The following is a 23,759-nucleotide window of genomic DNA, read 5'->3' on the forward strand; positions in this document are numbered from 1 at the left end:
CTCAACTGGCACCGAGAGCCCCCAGGGAGCGGTCAGGCGTCTTATTCTGTACTAGCCCTCCCCACAACCTCCCTCCCAACGGGGCGACACTCGGCAGTCGCTAGGCAAGGCCCAACCAGTCTCCAGAACGCACTCCAGCAAGCCCACCGGGAGAGCCAAGGCCACCTCCTAGCCCCTGTGGGGAAAATGGCGCCTGTCACCCCTTCTCCCTCCCGGCTAGTCACAAGGACCATCCTCCCTCCCTCGCTACAAAATGGCGCCTCCCGCTGAGGCCCCAGAATCGGCATAAATCACTTGTCAACGAGGCGGTGTCGGTCTAGGATGAGCGGTTCTGCCAACCAGTCAGACACAGGAACTTTGATTCCGCACTTTGCACAAGCCACTCAGGGGCTAGCTGCAAGGCCAGACGAAACTGACGTCAAGAAAAGGAGGCGTGAATAAGGCGGTCTCCTTTCGCGTTGCCTTAATTTGAGCCAATGGCAAGCAGGAAGCGTCTTGTGAGTGACGTAATGCCCGCCCAATGGAGGCTGGGGGCGGGCCTCAGACTGACTATGCGGGTTACGGGGCCTGGGGGCCGGGCGGCTGTTTCCTGTCCTGGTGCATGGTGGTCGGACGAAGGAATTGTTGGAAAATTTTCTCGGAGGTTCGTATATAAATGTGTTTTTACCCAGTGTGCATTATTCTCCGCCCGGCCGCCGCCCTCAGCGCGGCGGCGCGGGCCCGCTCGGGCCCGGGCTCTGACTCCGGCTGCTCAGCCTTCGCCGCAGGCCCTGCCGATCCTACGGCCGGCCTCGGTAGCGGCGCCTGGGTAGAAGCGGAGTTTATTAATAACCCGCGGCCGCCACTCTAGGGCGGCGGAGCTTTTCTCGCTGAGAACGCAACCTCCCCCCCACCCCCCAACCTAGTCTCTGCGCGGTGCGCCCCGCCTGTTCCCCTCAGGGGACCGCCGAGGGGGAGGGAGTGAAGGAGGGGAGGGTGGAGCCCTCGGGAGCCTGGAGGCGCTTCTCGGCTTGACCTCCGCGCGGGGCGAGTCCCCAGACGCCGCCTAGGCGAAGCTCCTCCGGCTGGGGCGCCGAGGCACGGTCAGCTCCAGGCCCCAGCCCAGCCTGGCGCCGGCGGCAGGACTGGCCAAGGGCCCTCTCGGGATCCTGCCTGCGGATCGCACCCAGAATTTCGTCCCGCCCAGATCGTGCACAGATTTCTTGTTTTCTCACTTTTTTTTTTCTTCCACTTTTAGATTACTGAGGCCTAACATGGAATATTGGAAATTGTCAGTTTTCCTTGCCCTTTTTTCTCGGTTTTGGCCAGAGTTAACGAATCTTTCAGTTGCTTTGTACTATGTTACCGTGGAACGGGAACCAATTTTTATTCCCTCCGCTTTTGCTATTTTGAACATTTTAAGCGTTTTAACCGCATTAACGAAGTTAAGCAAAAAATAGGAAAGAATACCATTGCTAAACCCATTATATTTGTTTAAAATCAACTTCAGCCGTTGCTTTTAGAAGTGTCTAATCAGATGGTATAATAATGAAGTGGGGATGTGGTGAAAAATTGTAGGTTCAAAGTTGTCCTTTGGGTGATACGTGTTTTGCTGAATTAAGAAAAATCTGCAGTTAACAGAAATCTGCAGTATTTAATACTTGCTCTGAGTGCCTAGTTTAAGTTCATTGTTAAAGTGTCTAGTAAGAATAGATGATCAGATCACTAAATACGATGCATAACTAATTTCTCCAGGCGTATTTTGACTACTTAGGAAATTAATTATTTGGCCATTTACAAATACTTGATCGGCTGTTTTTTCTATAGCCCCCTTTTATTTTTTAAAAATAATATCTTTATTGATATAACTTACATATCTTACACTTCACCCATTTGAAGTATGTAATTAGGTAGGTTTAATAAATTCACAGTTGTGCTACCATCACCACAATCCATTTTAAAACACGTTCATCACTTCAAAATGAAACTGTACCGGTTAAGTTACTCCTCATTTACCCATAAACCTTCCCCAACCACTAATCTACAGATTTGCTTATTCTGAACATTTTATATAAATGGAATCACGTAGTATGTGGGCTGTTGTGACTTTTTCACAGCATAATGTTTGCAAAGTTCATTAATGTTTTAACTTGTGTCAGTACTTCATTTCTCTTTATTGCCAAGGTTTTTTTCATTGCATGGACATAACTTTTATTCATCCATTCATCTGTTGGTGGACATTTGGGTTTTCACTTTTTGTGATGCATAATGCTGCTGTGAACATTTGTGTACAAGTGTTTGCGTGAACATGTGTTTTCTATTCTCTGGTATAAGTACCAAGGAGTAGAATTTCTTGGTTGTATGGTAACTCTGCTCAACCTTTTGAGGAACTGTCAAACTCTTCCAAATTGTCTACACCATTTTATATTCCTCTCAGCAGTGTTTGAGTGTTCCCATTATTCCATATCTTGCCAACCCTTGCTATTCTGTCTTTCTGATGGTAGCCTTCTGGGTATGAAGTGGTATCTCTTATTGACTTGTATTTCCCAGTGGCTAATGGTGTTAAGCATTTTTTTCATGTGTTGATCGGCCATTGTGTATTTTCTTTGGAAAAATGTCTATTTGGATCTTTTGTCCATTTTTAAATTGGATTGTTTATTATTGAGTTGTAAGACTTCTTTACATAAAAGTCTTTATCAAATAGATGGTTTGCAAACTGTCCATAGCCCTTTGCTATAAGTTGGGATATTGTGAAGTGAACTTTCATCACATTCTTCATGGAAAGATGACCTAGCTGGATTGCAGAATTATGCCTCCAGTATTACTTTAGCTTATATTTATAAAATGTATGCAGTTTTTGATCATGTAAGGAGAACTTTCTGAGGCCTGAGGTCTTCTTCATTACTTAATTTTGAAATTTTTATATAGGTTTTTTTATGTTTATTTTTGTTTTTTAAAGTTTTTATTTATTTTGAGAGAGCAAACAAGAGTGGGGGAAGGGCAGAGAGAGAGGTTGAGAGAGAGAATTCCTAGCAGGCTCTGCACTGTCAGCATAGAGCCTGATGTGGTGCTCAAACTCACATACCTTGAGATCATGACCTGAGCTGAAATCAAGAGTCCGATGCTTGACTGACTGAGCCATCCAGGTGCCCCAAGTTTTTGGGGTTTTTTGTTTTTTTTTTTTTTTTAAATCTGAGGTTTTACTTAGTTCTGAGTCTTTTTGCTCCTGGCTTGGTTTCAGGACATAATGATTTCTTAAAGACTTGGGTTGTGTTCTGTCCTTGCTCCTTCCTATGCTTAATTTGCATTTATTTTATTTTATTATTTTTAAAAATTTATTTACTTAGTGCAAGCAGGGTAGGGGCAGAGAGACAGTGAGAGAGAGAATCCCAAGCAGGCTCTGCACTGCAAGCACAGAGCCCAACACGGAATTGGATCTCAGAAATGTGAGATCATGACCTGAGCTGAAATCAAGAGTCAGACGCTGAACCGACTGAGCCACCCAGGTGCCCCTAGGATAGTGTTTTAAACTTTATTGTACTATCAAAATGATTTTGCTTTTAAGATGGATTTAGACTGAGAAAGCTCCCTCTCCCTCATAAAAAAAAAAAAAAAAAACCCAGAAAACAATAATACACTTTTATCCACAGTTTTCCATAAATCTAATCCTAATTTAAAACTATGCTGCAGTGAGAACTCTGCAGCCTGTGGGAATAACTTGTCCATTAATGTGTAGACACAGGCATTTAACTCCAAACTACTTTTGTGTGTATGTGTACCTAAAATTCCACTTTACTTAGCACATAATTTTGGCTAGGCACTGAGTTAAATGGTTTGTTGAGTGGCTTACAGATATCCATAAAACTATTCATTATGAACCTAAGGCAAATACTAGAGTTCTCCCTGTTTTGCAGGTGAGTTAACTGAAGTTTGGAGTAACTTGTCCAATTATTACACAACAAAGCTAGGACTTGAATCAATGATTGGCTCAAGCCTAGTCTCTCAGCTGAGTTATTCAGTAACATACCAAGTACCTACCTCTTTAACTTCTTTAAATTTTAAAATATAAGATGTCTGGGGGAAAAAATAAGGTGTCTGTAGCTCTAGAATGATAAAATATTTTGAGTGCTGTACATAATCTGGCATAGCAGGGATATTATTGTGTTATTTATGCACATCTTTATTTTTTAAAAATTGTTTAATGTTTATTTTTAAGAGAGAGAGTATGAATGGGTGAGAGGCAGAGAGAGAGGGAGACACAGAATCCAAAGCAGACTCTAGGGTCTGAGCTGTCAGCACAGAGCCTGATGGAGGACTCGAACTCATGAACTGTGAGATCATGACCTGAGCCAAAGTCAGACACTCAACCGACTGAGCCACCCAGGTGTCCCGATATTTGCACAACTTTAACGATGGATGTCTTTGGCCATGTTTTGAAAAATAGAGATCTTCTATATAGTGTGGATGTAATGGTCACAAGAAGTTGGAATTATTAAAATTAATTGCAGTTTACATATGCTATATACACACCCAATACAGTAGCATATGATAAAAAGTGTGGCACCATGAAAAGAGTATTGGAATAAAAGACGATGTAGTCTTTAGTCCTGTCTCAGTTAACTAGCCATGTCCTTATACAAATTGTATTCATTTGGTCAACAAATATTTAGTAAGTGTATACTATGCGCCAGGCATTCTTATAGGCACTGAGAGTTCAGAGGTGAACAACATAGATGGAGGCCCAGCCATGATGGAACTTAGAGTTCACTTAGAAATTCTGTTAAGTACTATTGAAGGAGCTAGAGTTCTGTGGTAAAGAATAAGGGGATGGTGGTAGAATGGATATTTTAGATAGGTGACATAGTATGTGCTAAAGCAGGAAGGTCAGCATGGCTGGATGTATACAATGGAGGACATTTGTAAAGCACTGTGCAACATGAATTATGTTAAACCCATTAGATATTTATTGAATATATAACTTTTTTTTTTAAGTAGGCTTCATGCTCAGCCCAGAACCCAGTGCGGATCCTGAACTCACCACCCTGAGATCAAGACCTGAGCTAAGATTGAGTTCAATTCTTAACAGACTAAGCCACCCAGGTGCCCTGAACATATAATCTTAGGTGTCAAAATTTTAAAGACCCATAGGACACAGTACCTACCTTAGAAGACTTGTAGTCTAATTGGGCAGACTGGATGTGGAGATTAAAGTTTTGGACTTTAAAAACTTTAAAGTTTTTAAACTTTAAAGGAGGGGTGACTCTGCGGCTCAGTCGGTTTAAGCATCCAATTCTTGGTTTCGGCTCTGGTCATGATCTCAGGGTTTGTGAGTTTGAGCCCCTCTGAGCTGACAGTGCAGAGCCTGCTTCGGATTCTCTTTCTCACTCTCTTTCTGCCCCTCCCTTGCGCACTGTCTCTGTCTCTCTCAAAAAAAAAAAAAAAAGACTAAGAGGAGAGAGGAGCAGTAGATAACAAAACAAGCCTTACAGTCACAAACGAGGTTCATAGACCTCACTTTCCTCACCTGTAGAAAGAAAACTGGCATGTTTTGGGGTGCCTGGGTGGCTCAGTTGGTTAAGCATCCAGCTTCAGCTCAGGTCATGACCTTGTGGCTTGTGAGTTGAAGTCCTGCATCAGGCTCTGTGTCGACAGTCAGAGCCTGGAGCCTGCTTTGGATTCTGTGTCTCCTCTGCCCCACCCCTGCTTGTGCTGTCTCTCTCAAAAATAAAACTTTAAAAAAACAACAACAACAACACACAAAAACTGGCATATTTTGAGTACATCTGAAGTGCTAAGGGCTTTATATACATTGTTTCACTTTTTTTTTTTTTTAACATTATTTTACTTCTGACAACAGCCCTATCAGACGGGTATTCTCCCATTTTTTCAAAAGAGAAAATGGGAATTCAGCAGCAGGTTAATTGCCTAGGAGCTGAACAAGGAGTCAGATGCTAGAATACCAGCAAATTATTAAGCCATATACAGTTGGAATCTATGATAATAAAAATGTGACTAGTATCCATAGTGACCTGGGCTCCAAGCCAAATAACAGCAAATACTATAAGATTCAAATGATGACTGAGATCTGGCTAGTTGGGGACAGAGGCACCATGGAAGAGCCGGTGACAATTAAAAGCTCTTCCCTGTGCCTAGACTGCTCTTTCTACTCTTCCTGTTCCTAGGAAATGTTTACTTATCTTTTTATGCCCAAATTTCCATGTCATCATCTTTGCATCCTGAGGAAAAGTTAGGTGCTCCTTACTCTGTTAATGCCTCTGTTTATAATAACTTTTTTAAAAGTAGTTTTATTTTTTAAAGCCATGAGAGTCATACATGGTAAATTTTTTTTTAACTTATAGAATGTGTACAGTAAAAATTAAAAGTCCCTTACCCACTCCACCACATCTCCTAATCCCATTTCTGGGAGGTAACCACTTGAATTTTTAAATGTATATACAAGCATATGCAGATGTTTATATACATTTAAAAAATTTTTTTTAACATTTATTCATTTTTGAGAGAGAGAGAGAGAGAGAATGAGCAGAGGAGGGGCAGAGAGAGAGGGGGACACAGAATCCGAAGCAGGCTCCAGGCTCCGAGCTGTCAGCACAGAGCCTGACACAGGGCTTGAACTCACAATCTGTGAGATCATGACCTGAGCTAAAGCCGGACGCTCAACTGACTGAGCCAGCCAGGCGCCCCTATATACATTTTTAAAAACATGAACGCAATCATACCATACATAAATACTTCTTCTGCAATTTGCTTCCCCCCCGCCCCCACTTACAATATATTTTGGACATATTTCTTACCATTTCATATTCCATTCTTTTTCATGTCTGCATGTTTCATTTATGAATGTCCTATAGCTTATTTAATTTGTCCTTTGGGTGCACTTTTAGATTGTTGACTAATTTTTGCTATTATAAATAATACTACAATGAACTTTGCACACTTAAGAGAGTGTCTGTTTAATAAGTCCCAAGAAGAATTACTTTGTTGAAAATTGCATTTAAAATATTGATAAGTAGGGATGCTTGGCTGGCTCAGTCAGGAGCTCGTGACTCTCGATCTCGAGGTCATGAGTTGAGTACCACATTGGGTATAGAGATTACTTAAATAAACTTAAAAAATAAAAAATAAAATATTGGTAAGTGGTACCAAGTTCTAATTATTGTGGTCCCTCCCTTAACATTGTGTTTAATTACCTGTTTTCACTTGTCTCGCACCATGGAATGAGTTTCTTAAAGACAACTTCTTTTTTACTTCTCTGTATCTCTAAAGGGTTGTGTGCACACACACATGTATGCACATATACATGTGCATACACACACACACATGTACATGTATACATATACTACTCAAAATATCAGTCCTGGGTATTTATCCAACAAATGTATATATATTTTTAGTGGTTGATCATGGTAAAGGTAAAGACCTATAGGAGAATAATAGGAGATGAAATTTGAAAAATGGATAGAACCCAGACTGGAGAGTAGCCTGAATGTCAGACTAAGGAACTGGAGTTTAGTTCTATAAGTAATACAACTATAAAAGATCATGGGGGAGGGGCACCAGGGTGGCTCAGCCTCCAACTGGTGATTTCACAGTTCATGGGATGGAGCCCCACATCGGGCTCTGTGCTGACAGCATGGAGCCTGCTTGAGATTCTCTCTCCCTCTCCGCCCCTACTCCACTTGCACTTGCTCTTTCTCTCAAAATAAGAAATAAACATTAAAAAAAATTTATTTAATTAAAAAAATAAAATAACCCAAATTGGAATTCATCATGCTAGTGATTTTTGTAAAAAAGTTGATGCTGAATAGAGAAATCCATACACGCAATTTTCAGAGAAAAAGGCCTTGCTTGGCCTTCTATCAAGACTTGGTGAATATATGTATGTTTATATATTTAAAAAGTATGTATAAAGCCTTGGGCTTTTCTGAGAGTGTCAAATAATCCAGTAGCTCATGTAAGAGTTGCTGGGCCAAATCAAATGGTTAGAAGATTGACTTTGCTACTTATGTTGTGAAGTTAAGGATACTGTTTATTTTTATTTTTTTAAGTTTATTTGAGAGAGAGTGAGCAGGGGAGGGGCAGAGAGCAGAGGAGAGAAGAGAGAATTGGAGCCGGATGCAGGGCTTGGATTCATGAACTATGAGATCATGACCTGAGCTTTGGCTCAGGGGTCAGATGCTTAACCAACTGAGCCACCCAGGCACCTCTAAGGATACCATTTAACTTTTCTTGAGTTTCATTTTCTTCATCTGCAAAACTGGGATAAAATGGTTCTTTATTCATAGGATTGCTAGAAGAATTATTTAAAAAAAAATTTTTTTTAACGTTTATTTATTTTTGAGACAGAGAGAGACAGAGCATGAACGGGGGAGGGTCAGAGAGAGGGAGACACAGAATCTGAAACAGGCTCCAGGCTCTGAGCTGTCAGCACAGAGCCCGACGCAGGGCTCGAACTCACGGACCACGAGATCATGACCTGAGCCGAAGTCGGCCGCTTAACCGACTGAGCCACCCAGGCGCCCCAAGATTGCTAGAAGAATTAAATGAATTAGTAATGTCTGGCATATGGTAAGTTTTATGGAAGGGTTAGTTATTATCTTTATCATTTGATATTTAATATATTAGTATTATTAATATTCTTATTAATCTATTAAATAATATTAGTATCATTAAGTACTAGAATTTTCGTCAATATTGGTGGGACATAAGGGTGCCTGGATGCCTCAGTCTGGTTAAGTGGCCAACTTCAGCTCAGATAATGATCTCAAGGTTTGTGGGTTCGAGCCCTGCATTGGGCTCTATGCTGAAACCTCAGAGCCTGGAGCCTGCTTTGGATTCTGTCTCTCTCTCGTGCTCTGTCTTTCAAAAATAAGTAAACATTAAAAAATTTTTTAAAATATATTGGTGGGATGTGGAATGTGAGGAGGTTATGGCTAGAACAAGACCAGAGGATAGAATGACCAACTTGTCTTGATTTGCTCAAGACTATTCCAGTTTTAAAACCAAGTCCCCCACTTAAAGTGGAAAGTCCCATATTCGGGGAAACTCCTCAGTCTTGGGCCAATTGGAATGGCTGTCCAACCTGCTGGAGAAGTTACTAGAGTCTAGATTGTGATGTTTGCACTCTGGGGAAATGGGAGAGTACTAAAGGTTTTGAGACAGAGAACTGCTATGATTGGATTTAAAAGCACTTGGACTGCTATGGAGATTACACTGAAGGAAGGTAGGAGTGGACTTTAGGAGGCTGATGTAATAATCCAAGTGGGTAATGGTAGCCTCAATTAAGACAGTCTAATAGAAGTGAATGAATTTGACAGGTATTTAGGAAATAGAGTGATAGTTCTTAGTGATTGGCTGGAGAATAAGGGCGATTTCAGCTACTGGATTGGTGATTGCATTTGTTAGAGGTAGAAATGCAACAGGAAAATTTCATGGGAAAACCTGTTGGGATGGAGGTGACTATGGACCACGGAGGTCATTGAGGCCAGTAAGCAATGAGACATATAGATAGATCAACAGCTCTTTAAGAGAAAGGACTAGATAGATTTTAGAGAGCTTGCAAGTTTCAGAGATCTTTGAAGCCATGCGAATGGATGCGATTGTTCAAGAGGAAAAGTGCATAAAATGAAAAAACAAACTAGGACAGAAACTTGAGGATCCTACATATTTAGGACCCCATAGGAGAATCTGGAAAGGGTTAGCTAGGAAGTTGGAGAAAACCAGAAGCATGTGGATGCCACAGAAGCCAAAGCAAGAGAATGTTCCAAGGAGATAAAGGTCAGTGGTATTGAATCAAGTATGATACAACTGAAAAATAGCCATTACATTTTTTAAATGTTTAACTGTTGTCATATTAGGTCCTTTTTTAAACTTCTTAAAAATCTGAGGTATAATCTTCAATATGCATTTGATGAGTTTGGCAGTTGTATTCGCCCAGATGGTCATCACTTAAAAGAAAATCCCCCAACCTTCCAACCACAGTTTGGTTTCTATCACTGTAGATTAATTTTGTCTGTTCTTGGATATTATATTAATAGAATAATACAATATGTATTGTATCTGGCTTTTTTCCCTCAACACAATACTTTTGAGATTTATCACTGTTATTGTATGTATAGTAATTTGTTCCTCTTTATTGCTAAGTAATATTCCACTGTATAAATTTATCACAACTTCTTTATCCATTCTTTAGTTGATGGACACTTAGGTTCTTTTCAGTTTGGAACTGTTATGAATAAAACTGCCACAGACAATTCTTGTACAAGTTTTTCTACAAGATACACATACATTTTCATTGGGTGAAAGCCTAGGAATGGCCAGTGAACTTTATGTTAAATTGGAGATTCGTGACAGCCAGGGCAATTTCCTTAGAGTTAGGGACAGAAACCAGATAGATGATAATGAGAAATCAGGAGGTATTCTTAGTAACAACTGTTAAGGAAATCTAGCTAAAGTAATCTAGTCTAGATAAAAAGGAAAGAGACTGGTAGCTAAGTCAGATGTGAGATTGTTTATTTGATTTTATTTTTGTGCTTTTTAAGTTCTTGATGGGAAGGAATTAGAAGAGAGAGGGATTGTTTTCAGAAGAGGTCCCTGTGATCCCTAAGGAGGAAAGACAAATGAAATGTAGGTTGGAGGGATTAGTTTTACCTTGTAGGAAGGTAATCTGGCAGGAGAGAAGGAGGAAGCATGTGGAAATGCAGTCAAGTGATAGATTTGTTGGCAGAGAATTCCTCTATGATGATGTCTATATTTTCTGTGAAGTTGGGGACTGATTAATTTGTTGAAAATGAGGTGTCAGGGATAAGGAATGGGGGATAACAGGAAAGGGAGTGAGGGATAGAGAGGTTTGAGGCAAATGGAAAATATTTTAGAGGGACCTGGTTGGCTCAGTCAGTAGAACATGTGACTCTTGATCTCAGGGTTGTGAGTTTGAGCCCCACGTTGAGTATAGAGATGACTTAAAAATAAAAAATCTTTGGGGAACATGGGTGGCCTAGTCTGCTAAGTATTCGACTTCAGCTCAGGTCATGATCTTGTGGTTTGTGAGTGTGAGCCCCATGTCGGGGCTGACAGCTCAGAGCCTGGAGCCTGCTTCGGATTCTGTGTCTCCCTCACTCTCTGCACCTCTGCCCTCCCTCTCTCTCTCAAAAATATATAAAAACTTAAAAAAAATTTTAAACCTTAAAACGTATTTTAAATAGTTACCATGAAGAAACAAACAGTTTGCTGGACAACTTTGGAAGTTCAGAGAAGGTTGGAAGAGCTCAAGAACTCTTATGGCGCTGAAGGCCTGTTTCATTTATTTTTATTTTTATTTTTTTTAAGATTTTATTAATCTCTACACCCAGTGTGGAGCTCAAACCTACAACCCTGAGATCAAGAGTCGTATGCTCCCCCGACTGAACCAGCCAGGCGCCCCAGGACTGTTCCATTTAACTATCAATAAGTTATTAGATCTGAAAAGTGCTTTGTAAATGTGATACCTACAGAAATAGTTATTTCTAGTTATTTCTGTCTAGAGGTATATGTTTAAACTATCCACATTTAGTGTCCTATTCAACGCCTTTTTGGACAGAGGATCAATTTTGTTTAGGAGTTGTGTGTCAGGAATGCCCTCTGTAATTTTCATAATTGTCTAACAATTATGCTTTGCTTCCCTTACCCATGTAAAAATAGCAATTTGAATAATAAAATATTAACATATACAATGTTTATCGTAGAGAAGTAAAGTGCAATTTAGCATAGTAGTTTTCAAATGACTTTCTTATGCCTTTTTTTAATGGAGCAGTGCCAGAAGTGGCTTCTGAATATGCCAGAATCTTTCTCCTGCTGCTTCTATTCCTCAAACTCCCTAGTCTCAGTAAAAGCAAACCGGGACATGCTTAGCAACCTGCTGCCTGCAGGTGTGCCCTTACCAACCCATGTTGTCGGTGCTAATCTATTGAGGTTTAAGAGAAATATTTTTTAAAGCTCTTTTTTATATCAATGGTTCAGTTAAGATCAAACCATCACCAAAATTGGCATTCCTGATGATTAGACCTAGCTGTTCATTTCTAAATTCTTATCTCTGCTCTCACCTCTTTTTCTCATAAGTATTTTTAGCTTTAGGCCTGGTAGACCTTATCTGAGCTACCTGCCAGTCAGTATCAAATACTCAGTTTCTGAATGGTCCTGGACTTTGGCAAAGCCTTCAAGTTTCAGCATTTCACCCATCCACTAGAATATTCTTCCCAGTTAAAATTGGTAGTATATGGGGTGGGAGGGAGGGGAGGGTGGGTGATGGGTATTGAGGAGGGCACCTTTTGGGATGAGCACTGGGTGTTGTATGGAAACCAATTTGACAATAAACTTCATATATTGAAAAAAAATTAAAAAAAAAATTGGTAGTATAAATTCTATCACTATATTTTACCCACCTATGGAGCCTATGAAAACTCCCACCTCATTTGCCAGCACATTCTAACTGCCCTGTATTTAACTGAATTACATTTCATCAGTGGAACATACTTAGTCCCTGTGTATATTTAAATAAAACTGAAGAGACTTGAAAGACAGTTTTCTACAAATGCTAACCAAAGCAGTATAACTAATTCTATAAACATCAAATGTACAGGATAGCCCACTATTTTCATGTTGCTGTATACTAAGGAACTTACTCATTCCAGGTTAGGAGATGTCCTAAAATGTAGCACAAATGACCAGGGTTAAATGAAATAGCACTTCCTTTTTTTAAAGTTTATTTATTTTGAGAGAAGACAGACAGTGTGAGTAGAGGAGGGACAGAGAGAGAGAGAGGGAATCCCAAGCAGGCTCCTAGCTGTCAGCTCAGAGCCCCATGTGAGGCTCTGTCCCATGAACCATGAGATCACCATCTGAGGTGAAATCAAGAGTCAGATGTTTAACCAACTGGGCCACCCAAGTGGCGCACGGAGCACTTTTTATAGTAGGAAATTTTGGAATTGAGAGCAGGTAATAGAAAGACCTAGCTTCTCTGTTATGGTTAGGTGAAATTGACCTGAAGTTAGGGCCTGAGTTTGACAATTTCTGAAGGCCTGGTTTGTGTGGCTCCATGCAAAGAAACATCTAAGATTTGTTAATCTAGATTTCTTTTTGTATCATTTTTTATTGTGATAAGATTACTTGCAGTTAGAGTTCTTGCTTTTATACCTGGACCATTAGATTTATGTCTTCATAATAATTTGTGGTAATAATGGTCTCTAACAAATTAAGCTAACCTTGAAATATATAAGGGCTTCACATTTTATTTTTTAAGATTTTATTTTATTTTAACTTTATTTTGAGAGAGAGAGAGCAGGGGAGGGGCAGAGAGAGAGAATCCCAAGCAGGTTCTGCAGTGTCAGCACAGAACCTGATGTGGGGCTCAAACCCACGAACCATGGGATCATGACCTGAGCTGAAGTCAGACCCTTAACTGCTTGAGCCACCCAGCTGCCCCTAAAATTTCTTTATATATTCTGTATATAACATTTGCTACATTTCTATAGTATGTTTGTTTTTCTTAGGCTGACATGCATCATCATCATCTTCCAGAAAGGCAGGAAGTTTATATATTACACACTGTCTTCATGGAGATTCCTGTAGTGCTTCAGGACAGCCTCCTCTGTGTCTGATTTTGGCCCATGATTCATGACTAAACCACATGAAATTGACTACCTTTCATAAGGTGGCCCTTTCTAAAGGTATCGTGTCTGTCTTACATGTTCATTTCCACACAACCTGAAAATGTCAATGACAGAAATGATCAAGACATGATGATGGATATGTGAGCAGCTATGGGGTGTTTGATCTCTGGCTTGTTTACTTCTTTTCTTCACTATCTTTTTTTCCCCCATGTGATCTTTTTCTAACAAAGGGCTTTGTATCCCAGAGTCTTTCTGAGAACTTTAAAAATAAGAGGGACCTGCCATCACTTATTATCTCTGGTAATTGTAGTGCCATTTGAACTCCCCTGAATGTTTTTTCCCATCACTACTTCATGTATTTGCCAGCAGTTCATGTCCAGGGAATACTTGTCTATTCATCTTTCTATTAATGTAGTTTTTTTCTTTTTTTTCCATTAGGAATGAAACTGTAGGTGTTGAAATCTTCCTAAAGAAATTTAACAGTTGAGGCGCCTGGGTGGCTCAGTCGGTTAAGTGTCCGACTTCGGCTCGGGTCATGATCTCACTATTCGTGAGTTCGAGCCCCGCATCGGGCTCTGTGCTGACAGCTCGGAGCCTGGAGCCTGCTTCACATTCTGTGTCTCCCTCTCTCTCTGCCCCTTCCCTGCTCATGCTCTGTCTGTCTCTGTCTCAAAAATAAATAAACATTAAAAAAAAATAATAAAAGAAATTTAACAGTTGACCAGCTTTCAGACAAGAAATAACTTTTTTTTATTACAGATATTGTCAGTTACCTTTTGATGTTATATATGGTAGTTATTTGGAGATTATATATAATTGAGTGAAAATGACAACTTTAGACATTTCTTAACATCACGACCCAAAGTACCTTGTAATCTGCCTTTTAAAAATTTATTTCCTAGGTGAATACTATAAAAATCACAATGCTTACTACATCTTATAGGTGTTTTTCTTTCCATTTCCCTATCTAAATTTGTTTCTGTTATATAGTGACAGAACTTGTTTTGAAAATTAATCTGTCCCAGTCCTATTCTCATCAGGGATCTTTTTTTTTTTTTTTAATATCTATTTATTTATTTTTGAGACAGAAAGCACGCACAAGCAGGGGAGGGGCAGAGAACAAGGGAGAGAAAGCATTCCAAGCAGGCTTCTCGCTGTCAGCACATAACCTGACACGGGGCTCAATCCCATGACTCTGGGATCGTGACCTGAGCCGAAATCAGGAGTTGGAGGCTTAACCGACTCATCGCCCAGGTGCCCCCTCATCAGGGGTCTTAACAGCAGTATACCAATGTATACTTTGAGGCTTCTCTGATAGTTCTTAGAGGTAGCAAGGAAGTGTTGAAGTTTCAGCCTGCTCTATGAACAGTTATAGATAGGAATCTTTCAGGACTCCCTAAAAAGTCAGCCTTTGATTGACTTTCACCATAGCTGTGATGCTTTTCTATGAGCCTAAACCACAGTTCCCGGCTCTAATTCAAAGAAGATACAGTTGGGGCACCTGGGTGGCTCAGTCAGTTTAGCGTCTGACTTTGGCTCAGGTCACAATCTCGTGGTTTGTGAGTTCGAGCTCCGTATCGGGCTGTGTGCTGACAACTCAGAGCCTGGAGCCTGCTTCAGATTCTGTGTCTCCCTCTCTCTCTGTCCCTCCCCCACTCATGCTCTGTCTTTCTCTCAAAAATAAATAAACATTAAAAAAAATTTTATTTTAATAAAAGGATACAGTTTATAGGGTTGTTTTGTTTTGGTTTGGTTTGGTTTATTTTGAGAGAGATTTAGAGTGCAAGCTGGGGAGGGGCAGAGAGAGAAGGAGAGAGAATTTTAAGCAGGTTCTGCACTGTCAGCACAGAGCCAAATGCAGGGCTCAACCTCATGAACTGTGAGATCATGACCTGAGCCAAAAGAGTTGGACACTTAACTGACTGAGCCACCCAGGTGCCCCAGTTCATAGTGTTTCTAAAACAAAAATGCTTTAAGTAGTCATAAATATAATTGCAAAGTATTACAATCTGCACATTTTTCTTTTAAATATTGACACTGAAATCAAATCTTTAGACTTGGAAAGTCCTCGAGAGATCCTCTGGTCCAATTCCTTGGCTCAATGCAGCTAAGTTATCCCAGCTCCTATTTGAGACAACCCAAGGCACACAGAGATAATGGGACCACGAAGTGAGAGAAGGGAGGAAGAGGGTTGTGGTGGTAATTGGTAAAAGAGCTATCATTCATCCATTTATTCAGCACCAATTGTGTGTCTACTGTGTGTCAAGTACTTTTTAGACCTGTGAGTCAGCAGTGAGCAAGCAGATAAAAATCCTGGTGTATTGTAGGTGGGGGGGGGGGGGGGGGTGGGGAGGATAGATAAGAAACAAAATAAGTAAATACATGTAATATGTTATAATGCTATGCAGAAGTATGAAAGAGGGAAGAGGGTTAGGGTGTATCATGGTTTGGAGGTGGGAGGTGCAGTTTGAGATGAGGTGAACAAGGAAGCTCTCATTGGGGTGACATTAAGCAAAGGCTTGAAGAAGATCAGGGAATACCAATGAAGAAACGGAGAAGTATGTTTCAGGCAGAAGGACCATCAAATGTAAAGGCCCTGAGGCAACAGAACACCCACTATGGGGAAAAGCAAGGACACCAATGTGGCTGAAATGCAATGAATGAGGTAGAGAGTAGTAGGAAATGAGGGACAAGATTATTGGCCTCATAGGGCAGCATAAGGACTTTTGGTTTTACTCTAAGTTATCAGAAGGTTTTGACCAGAAAAGAACACTCTGACTGTTGTGTTGAGAGGAGACTGGAGAGGTCACAATGGAGGCAGGAAGACCAGTTAGGATGCTGTTGCAGTAACGTGGGCAAGAGGTGGTAGTGGCTGGAATCAGGGAAGTAATGGCAAACTGAGAAGTGGCCAGATTCAGGATAGATTTCTGAAGACTGACTCAACAGGACTGTGGGAATAAGTGGGGATCTTCAACTATGTTAAACCCAAAGAACTCTGATTATGGAAACTTTAGATATGTTACAAAACTGATAGGCAAGACTTGTCACTCTGCTCAGTAGTTTACTGATGAATATGAAAGGCGTGCTCTGGACTTTGGGTTAATACTCTTAACCCTGCATATTAAATGAAATTTCATTGTGCTCGCTTCGGCAGCACATATACTAAAATTAAGTGAAATTTCAGCCTATTTTGAATTCTGTTTACTTCTGTAGCAAATTTTTGTGGTTGATAAATATTCTTTGTAGCTTTTATTTCATATGCATTGTTCTTTGTTCTCAAGTGCCTATATTTTTCTTCAAGGTAGAAAATGTTGTTAGCCCAAATAAATCGAGATTCTCAGGGAATGACAGAGTTTCCTGGAGGAGGAATGGAGGCTCAACATGTTACCCTGTGCTTGACAGAGGCAGTAACGGTGGCAGGTGAGCAGTTTTGTGTGAAGGGATCATGTGGGTTTGGAAATATCATTTATCTTAAGGGAGAATGAAAACTCACAACACTGTGTTTACTTCCCTCTTCCTTGTTTAGCACACGTGACCAAAACTAAGCCTTTCTTTTCTTGCTGTGGATACTGAGTGCAATAGGGCAGGGAAATCTTTTTTATAAATGCTAGAATAAATCCCATTTGAGTCTTAAGCAATCTGCCTTATGCCTAATTTTCATTAAAATTTTTTTAACTTAAACAGCACATACATGTGATAGTTATCTAAAGAATAACTATTTTTTTATAATAGATGGTGACAATTTAGAAAATATGGAAGGTGTAAGCTTGCAAGCAGTAACACTTGCAGATGGTTCTACCGCTTATATACAACACAATTCTAAAGGTATGTGCCTCATATACAGCTCATGGGTTAATACCAGCAATTCATAACCTCAGAGTTCGAACACCTGGCAGCTTACCCCGCTTCCCAGTCCATCCTAAAGATGCCTCGTTGCATATTACCATTGCATATGGTAATTTTTAAATGGTTTCAGGTTAACTTAAATTTGTTTTGATAATTTGGGGACTCCCTTTGAGATTTTTGGAATACACTCTGGGGTGTGAAAATTAGAGGGAAAGTGGGGGAGTGTCCCCAACCTATTTCTAGTAAGACCTTTCTTGCTTTTTTACTTGAGGTTATTATTTATTTAATGTTTTTACAAAACATGCATAGAAGTATAGACATTTGGTTTTGTTTATATAACATCAACTGTAAATCAGTGTCTCCTTCGCCCCAAGAAATAGCCCAGTTCTCAAACTCCTTGTTTTTATGGACACCTACTGAGCACATGCATACATAGTCAAGGGACTTACAGCACCCAGGAATGAGAATGACAACTGGCCTCACATACACTGACGTATCTGCCAGTATTCCCAGGTTCAGCTTCTCTGTAGTCAGGGTCACTGTTCCTAAGTGGCTCCAAAAGGTAAATAGAGATTCAGCTCACGTAGCTTGCTGTGATGAGCCACTCTTCCTCTTGAACTTATTTAACTGAAAATTGGAGGGGAGGAAGAATGGCTGAGGGAGGATTTTCTGCTTTCTATAGGATCACTGGATGTGTTTTTGAATTGCTTCAGAACATTGAGGGAAGAATCAAGATGAACATGATCTTAAGTAGTGTATGTTTTTATAGTTGATACCATTTTGAAATTGTATAAAGTTTAAAGTTTTTGCCTGTGCTAATTTATTGGCTTAAATCTTTTGTTCCAGATGGAAAACTCATAGATGGCCAGGTCATTCAGTTGGAGGATGGTTCTGCTGCCTATGTTCAACATGTACCCATACCTAAAAGTAGTAAGTATTTGATACTTACTTACCGTCCTGATTCTCATGCTTCAGGATTTGTTACCTCCAGCTGCCTCTTACTGCCTAAACTTGGTTCAGGTCTCTAGTCTTCCTTTTGAAAGGGGAGATCCGTATGTGTGAAAGAGAGGATCTAAAGACCATTTTGACTTCATTGAGACATTCTCTCAAAAATGATACGAAAGACTGGGATGCCTGGGTGGCTCAGTCGGTTGAGTGGCCAGCTTCAGCTCAGGTCATGATCTCACAGCTTGTGGGTTCGAGCCCCGCGTCGGGCTCTGTGCTGACAGCTCAGAGCCTGGAGCCTGGTTTGGATTCTGTGTCTCCTTCTCTGTCTGCCCCTAACCCACTCATATTCTGTCTCTGTCTCTCTCAAAAATAAATAAACGTTAAAAAAAAAATGATACGAAAGAAGTTACTGGACTACGCTCCAGAGATAAATGGACAACAGTCCTAAGTGAATCTTTCTGTCACTTGAACTAATTCCTACATGTCTCTCATTTTCTTCTTTTTTTCCTTTCTTTCAACTCTCCTAATTCTCTAGTATATTTTCCAAAACAAGTGTTCTAATATCTTTTTACTAAGCACTTACTTAGAGCAGCTTTACTGAAAATACTAAACGTTCAAGGACTCATAAAGCACGTATAGGTTTTTATAATGTGTTTAATGGTTTATTGACTCTTGCTGCTGAGTTATCAGAATGTACTTAGAAGACATGAGATCTAAATGTAAGCATTGTTCTTGAGCAGGGGACAGTTTGCGTTTAGAGGATGGTCAAGCAGTGCAGCTAGAAGATGGAACTACAGCATTTATTCACCACGCCTCCAAAGGTAAAATAACTTTGGAAATAGGAAGAGAGAAATGGGAGTGTGGGAAAAATAAGACCTGCCTTTACATGCTGAAGTGCTTTCATGTAAAAGAAGATTTGTGTTTGTTCTCTGAAATATGGCAGATTTTGGCACAGTCCAAGGAAAAACTTTGTAGCAATTTGAACTGTCAAGTAACAGGTTGGAATAGAAAACTTTAAATAGAGGCTGCTTTTCAAATATGAAATTAAGCATTTGAAAGTTATTGATTTTTTTCCTCTTAAATTTTTTTTTTTTTTTTTTTAAGCAAAATCCTTTGCCTGTCATGTTGGTCTTTAAAACTAAAGAGCACCATTTGTGTGCACCTGGGTGGCTCAGTCGGTTGAGCATTCCGACTCTTGATTTTGGTGCAGGTCATGATCCCAGCGTCATGGGATTGAGCCCTCGTTGGCCTCTGTGCTGAGCATGGAGCCTCCTTAAGGTTCTCTTTCTCCCTCTCTGCCCCTCTCCCATGCTTGCATGCTCTTTCTCTAAAAATAAATAAATACATACATACATACATACATACATACATACATAAATGAATGAATAAATGAATAAATCTAGATAAAATCTTAAACTTTATTTGAAGCAAATAGGACAGAAGTGTTCATGCTTTATATTAATTTCGTGTAGGGAGGACCAGGGTTTTGAGGTGGAATGCATAGGAGTAATGAACACCGCTCTGCAACCAGACTATCCAGGTTCAAATCTGGGTCAGCTGTCTTTTAGCTATGTGACCTTGTTAAGATTATTTAACCTCCCTGTGCTTTAACTTCATCATCTGTAGAATGAGTATTATTATAAGTATCCACATCATAGGGTAGTTGTGAGGACAAAATGTGTGCAAGCATTTGTAAAGCACATAGAACAATATTTGTCACATAGTAAATGCTCAATAAATGTTAGCTATTATTACCTTATAAAATATTTTATAGAATGATATAACATGTTTTAGAAAGACTGTAGTTGTGAAACCAAAGGGAGGAATTTTTTAAAATTTAGGATCCTTAAACTTATAAGTAAATTTGTTTAATTAAAGTTGAGAACAAGTAAACTCTGAATTTTTTTCTTTAGCAGTGGGACTTAATCACAGGTTCATTGTAATTGTCTAGATTCATTATTTCACAATGCTGTATATATCTTGGTGTGGCTATTTAGAAGGAAAAAAAAGCTCATGGATCTTGGGGTCATACTGACATGAGTTTAAATCCTGGTTCCTCTACATACTGATTTTGACTGTTAATTGTTAGTTTTTGAAATTTTCTGGTTCCTAAGAAAAGTGGCTTTACTTCCCCAAACCTCCAGTTTCCCTTTTATGGAATGAGAGTGGTGAATATACCCACCTCTCACAGAACTGTTGTGAGGATTAAACGAAGTCACACATGTTAGGAACGTGGACTGGTGCTCATAGAACTACTCAGTGAAAGTTCATTCCCTTCTTCCTTTAAACATATAACTCTGTCAGACTTCCTTTAATTTAATGCCATTCTCTTCCACTCCCCCAGATAGTTATGACCAGAGCGCATTACAGGCAGTTCAGCTGGAAGACGGCACCACAGCATACATCCACCACGCAGTGCAAGTCCCGCAGTCTGATACCATCTTGGCAATTCAGGCTGACGGCACAGTAGCAGGTCTGCACACCGGGGATGCCACGATTGACCCCGACACCATCAGTGCTTTGGAACAGTATGCAGCAAAGGTACAGCATTTTACAATGTCAAGAACATCCCAGATACGGCTTCTTTATTTTTCATTAAAATAAAATTAAAAAGCATACTTTATCAAATAAGAAACTAGCAATTCAAAGTCAAAATCAGATAAGCCTCGAGGAGAAGATCAGCATTTATCTTAAAAGAAATGAAGTGTAGAAAGAACTATTTGAATAAAGATAAAAGGAATGAAATAAGAATTTCTAGAAAAGAAATGGTGAGAGATAACTCACAAAAAGATGTATATTCAAGGATGAGTGCCGCGAAAGAAAAAATAAGGTATAGATGGAACAGCTTATGAATTAAGAAACAGAAATTAGAGATTGGAAAACATGAAGGAAAGTCTCAATTACATTTTACATCAGAAGGGCTGGGTTTTTTTCCCTATATTGAACATACATCTTTCATATGACTAAAAGGGTTTCCCCCCCCCCACTTTTTATAGTAGAAAATTTCAAGCATACACAAAAATAAATGATAATGAATCCCTATGTACTTGTCACCCAACCTAAAGAAATACCAAAATGTAAAACTTTGTTAAGCTTTATTTTATTCCTACAGGTGTCCATTGATGGAAGTGAAAGTGTAGCAGGTACTGGAATAATTGGAGAGAATGAGCAAGAGAAGAAAATGCAGGTATGGAAAGCTACTTTTTTATATAAGAATCTCTTTCCCTTATCATTTCCAGGCCCTTCTATGGATGAAAGCAATAGCTAACTCATTGCCTCTCTAGGAAAATCTTTCCGGAGAAAGAGTGTATGTATTAGGCAGTAGCTTTCTTGAACTACCCCAGGTTTCAGGATTCATTATGTGGGGTTGCAGAGTGGCACTAAAGAAATAGAAATATCACAGAAATCCAAATGAAGTTTATGCTCTGGAATCCAAGGCAGTTTTGGAGATCAGATGGTCTTCTGACTGCCCCCACCCATGGTTGTTTGTGGATTCTTTTTCTAGGGCTCCACCTTTTTGGGGACTCACTCACCCTCACTACTTTCTTCTTTGTGTCTTTTTGTTTCTTCCACTCCCATCTGATTCCCTGCATACCCTGTTTTTCAACTTCTGAAGAGAAGGTCCAGCCTAGCTAGTCATCATTGTTCCTACTGAGTAAAACTGTTTATGCTTTTTGTACCAGACTGCTTCCTGGGCCACGGGTTGGCTGACTTTGCTTTAGATGCTCACCCTGGGTCCAGTCATTGGTCATCTCTTATCCAGACAACAGCCCAGAGCAGCAGTGCCTCTAAAAGTTTTGTGGAAAGGTTTTTGTAGGAAGTACAAAGTAGTCACAGATGCTTCCTGGGACATCTACAAGTCAAAAATCCAAAACTTAGATTAATTAAAGCTTCTGTTTTGAATTTTGTGTTTGTGGGGGACATGTTTGGGTGGGTGTGTTGGAGCTTGTATATAATTAGTGTAGCACATTCTTGCTTTAATGCTGCTCCTTGAGAAAATATCAGCAGTTATCTCTAATATTTTGCTGATTCCTCCCCCATGGTAGTTGTTTGCATTCTTTGAGAGTTTTATCATACTTAACTCCTATTCTAAAATTATTGCTTCAGGGCCACAATTTTAACTTGAGCATTAGCATCACACTTAATAACATGGAGTGATACTTTTAGGGGTTATCAAGAAGATTTTACATTTATAATAATAGTAAATGATAAAATAACTGAAATCACTGGTAGAAATTTCATGCTTCTAAACATTGCTGAATAGCCAGTATCTCTGTTTATTCTCTGAGATGGTATCATGAAGCGGCAGTAGTATAAATACAGTTTGCAATTCACCAAGCCCATCAGCTTTGCAACTGTGTGATTCTTGGCAAATTTTTCAAGTGTTTGAATTCATAAATTGAGAACTATTTTTTGAACTGCAGGATGTCAAATCCACCTAAGACATACACTACTAAAATGCAAGCGTAGTGTAAATACATTCAAGAGATGTAGGTCAGTGCCTTAGAGTCTATCTCCTATTAGTGACTAACAGTTAAGTTTTTAAATAATGGAACATTTTTAAGGAGAGACAGTTAGAGCTACACTTGTAGTAAACTAATATAGAATGGGTCTTGTAAAAAATGAGTGAATTTACCACTGGGTTGTGTAACATTATAATATACCATTATCATAAAAGTCTATCTATTGCCAGCAGTAATTAATTTCTGGATCCAAAAACATAACTAGGAATTCAGTATTGCAAGCAAAATGTCATAAAAAGCCCTGTTACCGCAGACATATAACCGTTTGGTGTTGGTGGTAATAGACAAAGAAACAGAAGGAAGTTGACTAGGATTTTTTGCAACTGTAGCTTTTTCTCCTTTGCTCTTTGTACCTCTCCCTTACAGACTAGATGTAGGCTGTCCAATATGGTAACCACATGTGGCTGTTGAGCACTTGAAATATGGCCACTCAGAATTAAGATGTGCTGTGAGTGTAAAATACATATACAGCACTTGAAAACTTATTATGAAAAAAAAGAATGTAAAATATCTCAATAATTTCTCATATTGATTACACATTGAAATGATAATATTTTAGACATACTGGGTTAAATAAAAGAATTGCTAAAATTAATTTCACCTGTTTCTTGTTACTTTTTTAAAATGTTTATTTATTTTGAGAGAGCAAGAGAGAGTGAGCAAGGGAGGCGCAGAGAGGGAGAGAAAGAAAGTATCCCATGCAGGCTCTGCACTGCCAGCACAGAGCCTGATGCAGGGCTCAAACTCATGTACTGTGAGGTCGTGACCTGAGCCAAAATCAGGGGTCAGACACTTAGCC

General features: G+C 39.6%; 1 protein-coding gene across 5 annotated transcripts in view; it reads left to right on the top strand.

The window, feature by feature from the left end:
• Positions 1-546: 546 nt before the first annotated feature.
• The window catches only part of ZNF143 (zinc finger protein 143), a 55,611-nt gene continuing 32,398 nt past the window's right edge, over positions 547-23,759 (top strand). For 2 of the 5 annotated variants that reach the window (XM_047878654.1, XM_047878658.1), the window contains exons 1-8: positions 553-643; positions 13,524-13,700; positions 16,945-17,063; positions 17,376-17,468; positions 18,336-18,419; positions 19,175-19,258; positions 20,782-20,978; positions 21,550-21,624. In XM_047878654.1, the coding sequence (XP_047734610.1) occupies positions 16,952-17,063; positions 17,376-17,468; positions 18,336-18,419; positions 19,175-19,258; positions 20,782-20,978; positions 21,550-21,624 (645 nt within the window). In that variant the 5' untranslated portion in view covers positions 553-643; positions 13,524-13,700; positions 16,945-16,951. Of the gene's footprint in view, positions 644-8,543; positions 8,566-13,523; positions 13,701-16,944; positions 17,064-17,375; positions 17,469-18,335; positions 18,420-19,174; positions 19,259-20,781; positions 20,979-21,549; positions 21,625-23,759 lie in introns of those variants that run through there. The other 3 variants (XM_047878657.1, XM_047878656.1, XM_047878655.1) reach the window with 3 other exon arrangements.

The sequence above is a fragment of the Prionailurus viverrinus genome, chromosome D1, assembly GCF_022837055.1.
Source record: "Prionailurus viverrinus isolate Anna chromosome D1, UM_Priviv_1.0, whole genome shotgun sequence".
In the NCBI taxonomy this organism is placed as follows: Eukaryota; Metazoa; Chordata; class Mammalia; order Carnivora; family Felidae; genus Prionailurus; species Prionailurus viverrinus.